This window comes from Cryptotermes secundus, unplaced genomic scaffold, assembly GCF_002891405.2.
Source record: "Cryptotermes secundus unplaced genomic scaffold, Csec_1.0 scaffold779, whole genome shotgun sequence".
NCBI classification, from domain to species: Eukaryota; Metazoa; Arthropoda; class Insecta; order Blattodea; family Kalotermitidae; genus Cryptotermes; species Cryptotermes secundus.
The window spans coordinates 1,465,117-1,478,315 of NW_019737096.1; the positions used below are offsets into that span (position 1 = coordinate 1,465,117).

Sequence of the window (13,199 nt, forward strand, 5' to 3'; positions counted from 1 at the left end):
ACCTTTTTGTACTGTTTCTCCTTTGTCAGTGCAAACTATTACAAACAACAGAACCAATATAAAATTCCCTGTTCAGAGTATAACGAGTACTTTAAACAGTTTGCAAATTTTATTGTTCATAAAATTACACTTTCCTTCAAGTAATATGAAGACATACTGAAAATAAAATTTCATTTTCAACATAAGAGGATAATTCTACAGTGATCTTAATGTTGTGTCAAATGATGTATTAAGTAAGATATTATAAATATATTTTATCAAAAAAGCATGTCACTTTATTGGTTGTGGTGTCCCCCATAAATTCAGCATCTGAAGTTTTTCCGTCTATTCAAAGAAATTTGTACCTGTATGGTTATATGTATAAACAGCTCATTACATATTATGTCAATGGTAAGAATCATAAAAATTTTAGAATAGCAGAAAATAAGGCACTACAAACCGAGCGACAACACGTCTAAAATACAATATTTGATATATAAAAACAAGTAAGACTGCAACAACTTGTTCGATAAAATAACCTCACCATATTATTACTTGTTTCTATTTTCAAGTACATTCTGAGATGCAGTCAGTCATATTATATTCTGTAGTGTGCTTGGAATCTTCATATTTTATTTCTTGTATGCTCAGTAGAAAACAAAACTGTGAGCTCTAGTCCTTCCTGGCCATGTCAGTATGTTTAGAAAATTTTTCTTCTTCTTCTTCTTCTTCTTCTGTAGGCACTATTCACCATCTTTAAAAGGTTCTTAACAATGGAGGCTTTTTAAAGGGTGGGGTTGTCAACCCTATGCCCAACCCTCAAACTAGAGGATGAAAGTATCTCTTTTTGTCTGGATCATCACCTTTGACCTGTCTGGCATAGGGGACCCCACCAGTAGCTATGCTACTGCTGGAACAGTTCTCAGATCATATGACCAGGCAAGCCCCACCACCACCTCAAAGCACATTACCATGCAATATCACACTACAAATAAATTCTATTCAGCTTACTGTGCAGCTCCTGCAATAGATTTACATAAATGTAGTATTTTACATATATCCCATGTTTGAAATGAAATAGAAAACTGGATTTAAAGATGACTAGAAACAGAATATAAAATATTATGATAAAAAAGCACTAAAATGGATAACAACAACAAACTTATTAAACAAAAACTGGAAATATGGAAGAAAACACAAAGATTATATAGAATGGAAGGTGACCAAAGCAGTATAAGGAATTCGTAAATGATGGAAAGAATTTCAATGAAAAGAATGAAATTATCAACAGATGTGAAGATCCAGAATGGGGAACTTATGACAATGAGACCATTCCAACATGTAAAATAATAAAGCTTCCGACTCATGATTTAGAATACCCTATGCTGTCATCATTAATTCCACGTTAATCTTCCTTACACAGCTGAAGGCATTCACTGGACCAAGTAATCGTCTGGTATAATAGAATCCAAAGGTTCGTTGTCGTCATCACCATCATAATCATCATAATCATCGTCATTACCACCACCACCACCATCATCATCATCATCATCATCTTCATCAAAGCCTGCCCATATGAAGGGTTATGAAACTGTTTATAAATTTCTTTTCATGTTCTCCATCTTCTTGCAGAACATCATTTCTTTTGATACAGTATCCTTCTTTTTGTGACCAATTACAAGTGATGGAAGCCATTACAAAGCTGTGACAAGCAAATAGTGATGTACGTGGATATACCTGTCCATGTTGCCATTCTCAGAAGTGAACACTCTATCTACATTTATGGACACTATATTGATAGGTTCAGAGCCAACTTCACTATGCAGCCCTCAGGCATAAAAATGCTTCTCAGCTACAGTTTCATATTTTTAGATGTTTCAAATAAATATAGCTTATGTTTTCTGAAATACCACTATATACACAATTCAAATAAAAATCTGCATTTCTTTTGAACCTATTCCAACATTGCACAACACTAGACACTAATGGGCCATGTCAAAATGCAGTAGCTAGGAAAGAACAACACATAAGCACATCATCTATGTTCTCCAAGTCTTCAAAAATCATGGCTGATTTCCAAGCTTATATCCTTCTTGGGACTTGATCTTCGCTGGATAATAACTTATCGCAGCTGCAATTCATCAGCATACACAAAGATGTCAATAATTTGCAGCATGTCTATGCATCTGCCTTGACAGAGTGAAAAGCAACAGAATGTACCACTTATTCATTGATTCAGCGTGTGTCTGCATGAACGCAGACCCACGCACAGAATGTCTCCCCACGTAAATGCATATTCTACATGTCACATACAGCAAACAATGTCCTAAAAACAAAGTTCAACAATTTAATTATCAAGTTAAATGTCAGGGTTAATAGCACTACATACAAACACTTCCTTTGAAAACTTTCTTTATTACTAACTTAAAAGTTTACAACTAGCTTAGCATCAACTTTACTAACTGAATTATTATTAACTTAAACGTCTGCAATGTGTTTTGATACAGGACTGTATGATTTGGAAACCATTCTTGACATTATACTACAGCATTACAAAATCTGTACACAAATGCATATTCACATACTCCTCATGCTCAAATGTAAAAAGACATGCAACTAACACTTTTGCACAAAGAAAAACAAATGTACCAGCTGCATACAACAATCACACTAATAAATGCAATGCATTAGCATTTAACTAAATAATGATGATGTATTAAAGTGATGTTTATGATACGTTTTTTTGCTTCAAGTGATAAGTAGAACTCATTCCCAAAAGCCTGTCCATTATACAATGTGTCATATATATATATAGGGGAAGATAAATTAACTTTTTAACATCTCTATCGTTGAACTAAATCTTCTGTAGCCAATGCAGTGTAAGGCTAGGAACACACACAGCAACATCAGTCGTACGGAAAAATGTTGTAAGATTTTTTTTTTCTGTACGACCTTTTCACACTAGAGCGACCAAATACATTTCTTTGCTCTCTAACTGTCATACGGTAGATGTCGCACGTCGTCACGTATGAAAGATAAGACTATACTTTATATTCTACTACTTGATGCAACATGAACCGTATGGATGTCGTATGACCAATGTCACGGTGTGTGTTCCTAGCCTTACACCTTACAATCCCATTGGTTTCACATAATAAACAACGTGATCCTTGCTTGTCCATTAGCTGTGAACACCTTCCACTGTGTGCCAGGAATGAACATGGATTCAATACACATCATAAAGCATGGAGCAGTGTTATGAAGATGCAATTTTCCGTGCCAGCATCAGATCCACTGTCTCAACAGCTTCATGTTCATCAAGTGCCTCTAGGAAGCTGCGTATATCTTGCACACTTACATTTCCATGCAGCTAAAACATAAAGGAAAACACTTGTAATACTTCTCAGGTGATACTGCAAAATACAAGAGATAATATGATAAGAGTGTTGAAGCTCTTAACATAACTACTGGACCTGGGCATAAAACAGTAATTTATATGGTATTCCTTATTGATTGCAGAAAAATCTTGGAGGTGAGTGGCATTGTTATCTGCTGACTCCAATTCTGTTACTCTGTACGCACGGATGTATAAAGGGATGAAAAGTGACCAAGGGTAAATGTAAGGAGTATTGCCACCAGCCAGTCTCTGAAAGAAACTGTGAAATTGTAACAACAGAAATGTACAACTAAAGTATCTGTTGATTTCTTTAAGGCCAGGCGATTTTCTGAACATTTATATATGGAGATATAAAAATATTATGCTGTATTGTCTTTTCTCACTTTCTCCACTTCAGTTTGTGGTGTATGCAAATTGCAGATTAAATTTGAAATACTGATGACTGATGTAGATAGTTTCTCGTGTATATTCTGCCAGGAATTCAATAACTCTGTGTTGGGGGGTGGGGGGACCACTGCCCTGGCCCATACAACTGTGCATTCTGATTCTTAAAGGAATGATGAATTTCTTGTATCTCAGCATCATTATATCAGTATTCTTGCATATCTACAAGTTAATATTTTGAATAAGCCTACTTACATCTGCATAGTTGAACAGCATTTTGCTGGGACTGGCAGCATTCCTGATGCTAGCAACCAAGAAGCCATAGTCTAGCAGGTCTGCTAGATTCACCCAGCCTTGGGATTTATCCAAAAGATCACATAACCTCATCAGTGTGTCTGAATCAAATAGGCCATTCTTCACTAAAACACAAGAGTCAAGCAAATATATATAATATAAAATTTTTGCAATGTTAAACACAATCCCTCAGCAACCACGGATTTCAGATGTCTGGGGCCTTCAATCTGCATCCAGCTCTGCCAACTGCAGATATAATCTTTTTCTTTTGCCACCAATAGAAACACTGTAGGAACTGACATTTGCAATTATTTTTGTCCTTTGGTTCTATCACAGTTTCATTGCATCAGGTTTTCCCATTGCAATTCTGCATGTATTTCTTTCATCCCCTAGCCTGCCCATCTCACTTTTCTCTATTTAATCACACAAACAACATTATGTGAAGGGTACAAATTAGGAAAGATCACCTCTGACTATAGTCACAAATATAATGTGACGTGCTGCCTAAAAGCCAGAATATCAGAGTGAGAGCGGGCGACCATCGCTAGACAACGGCTCGGTAATCACGTTTCTGCTGCAATAAGAGCAGAGAATGCATCGTTGTCTGGATGACAACTGTAAACATGTCATGCGACAACACATACACATAGGCAGACCGTTACCATGGAAATGAAAATGAGAACTGTTCAAGGAGGTGTCTGCTATCCCAGCTGCCTAGCAGGTATAAATGGAGGCCACTTCAGAAGCTAGAAGCGAGGAGTCAGACACAAAGTCAGAAGTGAATTAGTAAGCTTTTGAGAGTCAGACATTGCTTAAGCAAGCAGACACTGAAAACCTTATTTTGTCTCTTATCAGTAATTTGAGTATAATTATCTGTGGTTCCATGTGGTGAAATTATTCAATAAATTGATTCATCTAATCTGAAACCCATTAGCTTCTTGTCATGTTACCATGATACATGACAATAACATAAGCGGCCTGGATTAGAGCCCAGGTTAAGTCATGTGGGATTTGTGGTGGGCAAAGTGGCACAGGGGCAGGTTTTCTCTGAGTACTTTGGTTTCTGCTGCTAATTCCCATTCCACCGACTGTTTCACATTCATTATCTATCACCCAGGGCTGGTACAATTGGCCAGTTAGTGGCCGACATACCAAGTGGACTGTCTCACCCCACCCCAAGAAAGCTAAACTAGGTCTCCTCACCACACCTATCAAAACACAATCCAACTGGTAATTGCTGGCACCTGTTGGTACACACGCCTTGTCTCTGACATGTGTGAAGATGTTTCACATGATAAGAATTCTTCCATGATATGTATACAGCTGCCGTCTTGTAGTGCACTCAGTTTCACCCGTTACTTCACGACATGTTTCGGCAACATGGTGCCATCATCAGGTGCCCTAATTATGCTAATCTAGTTCATTGCTTGCCTTTATAAAATTATTTAAAAAGTGCGTATTTGTCAACTATAATAAATTTACACACACTAAAACTTGTTAAGATTATTCATCTTATGTGTCATATTAAAACTTGCGTCTGGTTCTTCCACTACGGGGGTCGTTTTTCTTATATTCTGTGTAAACCGTGTCTTGTGATGTGTTTTCCCTTCTTGGTTCCAACATTACAACACTCACAACCAAGAAGGGAACACACACCACAAGACACGGTTTACACAGAATATAAGAAAAACGACCCCCGTAGTGGAAGAACCAGACGCAAGTTTTAATATGACACATAAGATGAATAATCTTAACAAGTTTTAGTGTGTGTAAATTTATTATGGTTGACAAATACGCACTTTTTAAATAATTTTATAAAGGCAAGCAATGAACTAGATTAGCGTAATTAGGGCACCTGATGGTGGCACTATGTTGCCGAAACATATCGTGACGTAACGGGTGAAACTGACTGCACTACAAGACGGCAACTGTATACATATCATGGAAGAAAATCAGTGCAACAAGATGCTAAAATACAACATCATCAATAAGAATTCTGTGTAAGCCCCAACTGAGTGATGCTAATGAATAGAGCAAAGGGACACTAGCTAACAATAAAGGTAAGGTAAAGTTGTCCCTAATTAAGCAGTACACCATGAAGGTGTATGGGGGAGTAAATATATAGATCCATATTTTTTTGACTTTGGCATTAGCTGGAGGTCAGCTTCATGCTCCTGTCACTTCACCCCCATGGGAAAAGCCGCCAGTACACATTTGGTAGCAGGCTGGGTGGGCCCCAGAGTTGGTCTGAACGAAGTGGAGAAGAGAAAATTCTTGACCTCATGAGGACTCCAACTCTGACACCTCCACCGTCCAGCCTGTAACCAGTCTCTATACCGACTACGCTATCCCTTCTCCTCCACCAGCTAACAATGCCAACCATATCTACTTAACCCAATGAGTAACACTGACATACCTTCTTCAAGTGATATGAAAATACATGAACTTTGTATGAGCACAAAAAAATTGATGATGAATAAAGAGAACAGCACCACCCTGAAGAGCTACAAAGCTATATGAATTCTGTACAAGCACGTAACAAGTGATGCTGATATACCTTCTACAAATGATATGGATTGGACATGTGATGTTGGTGGGTAAAGCTGACAGGACTAAACACCTGACAAGAGTGGTGAGTAAAGCTTACTATATCTTCTCCAACTGATACAATGCTACATGAATTATGTATAAGCAACTGAAATCTGATGATGACAAATAAACCCAGCTGTACCTTTTGCATGGTTTTATGATGCTGGTGAAAAACTGATCATATCTTCTCTGTGAGATACAACGGCGTATGAATTCTGCACAAGCACTGAACTAGTGACACTAGTAAACAAAGCTAGCAGCACCGTCTCCAAGCTATATGGCCTGCATATCCGAGCAGTTGTGGGATGTTGTCTGGGGAGACAACGATGTATAAAACTGCTATAAAAATATTTATTGGAGCTTCATAACTTGTACTCTTCTCCAAGTATCATTAGAATGATCAAGTCAAGGAGGGTGAGGTGGGCAGGGAATGTAGCACAAATGAGAGAGACAAGGAATGCATTTAGGATATTGGTGGGAAAGCCAGAACGAAAGGGATCACTGGGAAGACGAAGGTGTAGGCGCGTGGACAATATTAAAATTGATCTTAGAGAGATAGGATGGGATGGTATGGTATGGATTGGATTGATCTGGTTCAGGATAGGGACCAGTGGAGGTAGTGGCGTGCGGCACTATTATTGGTAAGGGAAGCAGTGGTATCTAAGAAATGAACTGATATCAATCAACTCACCAAAATTTACATCACTTATTGTGTCAATAAGGTCGTTTTGTATTCTGTTCGATAAACTTGTAAATACTGTACTGTTCTCAAGGTGAACATTGAGTTTAGGATCATATCTCCTCAATAAGTGAACTAATTCCACATAATTACCTCGGTCGATAGAATCCACACTTTCGTCATGACCACGGAGGGCAAGTTGCCTCTTCCTAAATGGCACATGATGTCAATCAAGTGTTTCATTATTTCTCTATTTTCTTTCACATTTTCATTCTGCTATAGTATCGTCAGGGGCTTTTGATTGTCAAGTTGACAGTCAATTAGAGATTTCCCGAATACAGCAAGCTGCATTGTTGAAATGATGTGAGTCTGAGAGTTCTCATGTCGTTTCAATGCTTTATGAAGACTGTTGATATCTCCAAACCCAGTCTTGTTCCATACGTTTTTTTTTCAATGAGAAACAATAGGCATGGCCAACAAAACAATTTTTCTATATTACCGCAACCGGATAGCCACACTGTTTTAGAATACTGTTCCAAATTGAATTTCCTCACATATAATTTGGTTTGTGCTTTAAGTTCTGGCAACTCGCATGTCGGTCGTCCTCTTCCTATAATTATTTTTTTTCAGAAAAGTCCCTGCTATTAAACCCCCGTTTTAAAAGGCTTTTGATTGCCCAGTCGCAGTCCCGTTGTCTGCCAGCATTCGTTTTAGCTGTTGCCTGTGTGTGCAGTCTAATCACGCCCCTGCCCTTGTACCACAGTATCAGACTTGCTTCCCTTAAACGTGGTTGGCTTCTTTCTGATGCGTCAAAATACGATCACAAATAAAATCTTACGCCATCTAAATACGCACTTATAATATTTTAATAAAACTTAATGTTACCTATAACACCCAACAAGACTGAAATCACACATAAACAGTTAATTTTCACATCACCAACGAAAGAACACATTCCTTCGCTGGCCTAGCAAACAAACCGAAATTTGCTTCCCTTGGCCCCTTTGGATTAGATGAATTATTACGAAGATTAACGAAAGGAAACTGGGTCCGTCCCACCAAGCAGGGTTAGGGAGGGGGAGGGGGAGGCATGTGGCCTTGAGCAGGAACACAGACTAAATGACAATATTCACATCCTTATTATTCAAATTGAATTATTTATATGTGACTTATTTTCTTCTCGTTTCTTAAGTACGGAAGCAATGCTTCCCTTGCTTCCATGCACGGCACGCCATTGAGTGGAGGGCTCTCGTGAACATGGTAACGAACCTTCAGGTTCCATAAAATGCTGGGAAATTCTTGAGTAGCTGCAGAATTAGCGGCTCCTAAAGAAGGGCTCAGCTTCATGAGTAAGTAATTAATAAAAATATTTATTGAGGTTATACAGAATATACAGATGAACTTCAGTTGAAGAATTGCAGGTTGAAGATCACAGGTTTGTTGATCGAAGAAGATGTAGGCAGGCTCTAGGCAGGCTGATCTGATCCCAGTTGGGCTCCTCCTTAAGTAGATTTCGCTCCGACAGTGTAGAACACAGCTGGGGTACAGTTCTGATACTGTCTTGTCTTGATTTTGTTCTGTGGATACCTTCATTACTGAGTCATTGATAGCATTGATTATTGCAGCGTCAGGATCATTGTAGGTTTTACCTAGCAATGGATTGTTTATTCAAGAATGGTATCTCCATGGAAATGTGTTTACTGAGCCCCCACAGTTATATTGTCTGAATGAAGCTGCCCTTACCTTCTCCAAGTACTCCCTCTAATATTGGGCTCTCAGAGGGTTCCTCTTTTACACCAACCATGTCCTCCACCTCCTCCTGATCCATGGGCTGTTCCACTTTCCGTAGCAATTCCAGGATCTGCAGCAAACATCCCAGGGCACATGCAATGATGCAAACTCTGAATGTGTTTGGTTAAAATTTATTTTTATCTTACAACTTTTCATTATGGCAATAACAAAAAATCTGTTAAATTAGTTATAAAATTACACTTAAGAATTTCATACACTTGACTTTGGCAATCTTTTAGCACACCAGTACAGAACACAAAGCAGTGGAAAACAACTTCAAGTATCAAACTTACATCTTTCTTATCTGTAGCCAAATCCAGTGATGTTTGACCATGTGCCTTACTGTTAATGTCTCCAACCTCATGATCACCTTCTTCAATTTTGAGCTGACAATCATCATCATCATCGTCGTCATCATCATCACTCTCTGGTTCCTCTTTTATTTCCATTTCAGAACAAACTTCCACTTCCCCATCATGTTCCACCACATAATTCTCCAGCCGAGGGTTGGCCTATAAAATGAGAATTATTTTTAAACTCATATTCATTTCTCATTTAAATAATCTTTTGTTCTGCATCAGTTATGCTCAAGCCTGTTCTGACTGGCAAAAAGGGTATAACAACAATTTCAAATTTTAGGTGAAAAATCACAGAAACTGAATCCCAGCAATGCATAAACGAAGTATTTCCCAGACTCTAGTGGGTGATGGGGAAAGCCAGGACGCAACCCTAGACACTAAATGCCACAGATACTGAATGAACCTAAAACAGGACAGCTTTCTGTATGGTGCAGAAAACTGACTTTCGTTGTATGATGCCAAAACTGATACCGATGAATGTTGTGATCAGTGCTAAAATGCTTGTAGGCATAGCACCCAAAATTTCAGTCTTTATTTCTGAAGTACTTCACCATACAATTCATGCAGGCTAGTGTGGCAAATGGGAGGAGTTCCCATATTGCACATTTTGACTCAAAGAATGCTCTTGAATCAGAGTGTAACACAAACGAAAACAGAGGAGTCAACTCCAACATCTACAATCAGATGTAACAACAATTACACACTTGTAACCTTTCAATTGAGTTCTTTTTGGTTCAAATAATACAGAAAACACATTTTTCATGCAAGAAATTTCTATGTCTTAAAATTACAAGGACTGCCTATGTGGATGCCAATCTACCTGTAGCTTCTAGCCACTTTTACCAGCTGTTCATGAGCCCTACCCAAAATAATCATAACTCCTAAATTAAACAACATACCTAAATGATTTAAAGATTAGAGTTTAGATGAATACCCATGGAAAAATCTGTACTTTTCTACATATGCATTATTTCCATAATCATTTGCTTGTTATCAACTTAGTAAATACAGTCTACCTTTCCTCTGCATCACACGCTTTGTATACTGATGGCTTTACACTAATAACTACTCAGATATTAACATCATTAATTACTAATTCACCATCACTATCATCATAGTTACTTTTGTCCAGGCTAAAATCACTGTCTGCAAATAATTACCCATTTACCTCAGCATAGGCACAGTGCTCTACCTTTTGGGGTGGATTCACTTTAATTCATGCCATCTACAGGTTGGTGCATGAAATGTTCCAGTATTTGATACATTAACAAAAACTTTATTCCAATTACAGTACTAGAAACTAACATACAAAGAGAAAGATGACTGTATGGAGATTTATCCTCTGTGAATCAAGTATTCAATATGGCCACCTTTACGTCTGGCAACTTCTTCAAACCAAACTGTGATGCTATTGATTACTTGATGGCACATATCCTCAGTTATCTCGTTGCAGGCCTGAATGATTAGTATGCTCAATTCCATTACTGTTTGTGGGTTTTTTTTTAATCTTTTTCTTAAGAAATCACCAAAGAAAGTAGTCACATGGATTTATTTGGGGGCCAGTTCTGTCCACATGCAAAATGATCATGAAATTGGTTTGAGATGACACGTAAGTCGAAAGTGTCATGAAGAAAGCCCAAAACAATATTCGCTGTGTGCGGCCTGGCTCCATCTTGCATGAACCGCTGAGTTTGAAATGGTAAACCTGTAGCAAAATTATTGCGCAACATGCTTAAATAGCACTCACTGTTGACTGTCCCTTCAAAGAAAATTGGCCCTAGCATTACATGACTTGAGATGGTGACCCACACTGTAATTCTTGGTGCAATGCACTTTCTCATTAATCACATGTGAATTCTCTGCCGTCCCAAATCGCACATTTTGTTTATTAAGCACACCATCAAAGTGGAAGTGTGCCTCATCAGAAAACTGAACATTGCTGAATGATACCTCATTATTCTGAGCCCATTCAGCAAATGCCATCCTTTCATGTTTGTTTTGAACTGTAAGCCTGGGCAACACTGTCATTTTGTATGGATACAAATTCAAATTGCTTTTCAATATTTGCTGCACTGATCCTCTGGATATTCCTAGTCGTGCTGCAGCCTTCCTTGTTGATTTACTGGGGCTTCTTTGCAGCGCCACTCTGGCAGCATTTGATACAGTTGAGGAAATTCAAGCTGAAATGCAGACGGTACTGAGTGCCACTCTGGCAGCATTTGATACAGTTGAAGAAATTCAAGCGGAAATGCAAACAGTATTACAAAGAAAGACTTCCAGAGGAATTTCAAAAGTGGCAGAAACGCTGGGATCAGTGTATGCGCTCTCAAGGGGACTACTTTGAAGGTGATGGTGCAGAATAAGATCCACTTGAGACGTAATAGTTTTTATTAATATATTTTGGGAACTTTTGGATTGCACCACGTACATTCTTGGACCACAATTCTAGTTCAGAGTATTACTCAGGACCATAACAGATTTATAATTTAAATTTCAATAGAAACCACTTTTGGATTCATTCTCATGTCCAGCCTGCCATTACACAAGCAACAGCTGAACATTTGGAAGCTTTGTACTAACTAATCAACATAATCCTATTATTGTATAATATCATAACCTTATTTGTCACATTGTCACATGCTGGGTATATCACATAACAAATAACTTCACGTAGGTCTCGGATTTAGCGACTATTTATTGGACACTCACTCTTATACACCTTACAGTTATTACCACTTGCAGTATCACAACTACTGCTTCTACTTCAATGCGACATCTCGACTGTCCTTGGCTGTGGCTGGATCCCAACTGTCTCTTTTGTTTGGGTCTAACTAGCTCTGATTATACAGGCGTTATGCCGACCGGATACCAGACACCATTCCTCACGGTTCCGTTACCACTGTTCCGACAGTCCGTTGTTAAGTAACGAGCCTTATGTTGTCCATCTCCAGTGAGATATGTTTGTTGTTTCAGCATTGTCTATGCAATGGCTCACTGTTATTGCGTTACCATGGAAGTGCCTACTCCAAACACGTTACAATAGATTACCAGCATGTAAAATGTACATCATCTAGAGAAAAGACAACATTATGTGGCTGCTTTCTAACTGTGGCAACCGATTCCATTTCCCACAGGCATTTTGTAATACTTGCATGATTTCAGTTCGCAAATACAAGGCCTACTGTATGCTCGAAAGCAAACTTGAGGCATTATTGGTTCTGACTGAAACATCTCAACTAGGAAATGTTACCTTGTACTGGAGAAGCAATGTGCAGAGCTCGGAAGACTCTGAGCCCTCACACACGACAGCCCCATGCAGAGCAGTATTTCCAGTGTAGCTGGTAGCATTTACATCTATGTTAGTCTGCAAGCAAGAGCACATCATTAAATACACATGCTTAAATGTACATATATGAAAGTATCATCATTTACTGTTTCTACAGTGTCAATTACACTATCCATCACCTGTTCATTGTAATGGACAATATCATGCAATCAATATTCTAGTCAACTGACTATCTCACCTTCTCAAGGAGATAGCGGCTGATTTCCACACTGCTCTCTTCTACAGCAATGTGAAGCACTGTACGCCCTAGTGATGTGTCCTTCTTGTTCACATCGGCTCCAGAATCCACAAGCTTTTTAACTGCATCCAAATTCTTCTCTCTGGCTGCTATGTGCAGTGGTGTACAGCCTGAAAATAGCAGATGACAACTGTGAATCTGCA

At 38.5% G+C, this 13,199-nt stretch overlaps 1 protein-coding gene across 4 annotated transcripts in view; it reads right to left on the reverse strand.

Moving 5' to 3' along the window:
- Positions 1–2,972: 2,972 nt before the first annotated feature.
- Positions 2,973–13,199, reverse strand: part of LOC111870192 (nuclear factor NF-kappa-B p100 subunit) — a 37,647-nt gene continuing 27,420 nt past the window's right edge. For all 4 annotated transcript variants that reach the window (XM_023862278.2, XM_023862277.2, XM_023862276.2 and 1 more), the window contains 6 exons: positions 12,997–13,166; positions 12,723–12,836; positions 9,407–9,625; positions 9,066–9,183; positions 4,016–4,179; positions 2,973–3,349 (listed from right to left, as the gene is read on the reverse strand). In XM_023862278.2, the coding sequence (XP_023718046.1) occupies positions 3,236–3,349; positions 4,016–4,179; positions 9,066–9,183; positions 9,407–9,625; positions 12,723–12,836; positions 12,997–13,166 (899 nt within the window). In that variant the 3' untranslated portion in view covers positions 2,973–3,235. The remainder of the gene's footprint in view (positions 3,350–4,015; positions 4,180–9,065; positions 9,184–9,406; positions 9,626–12,722; positions 12,837–12,996; positions 13,167–13,199) is intronic.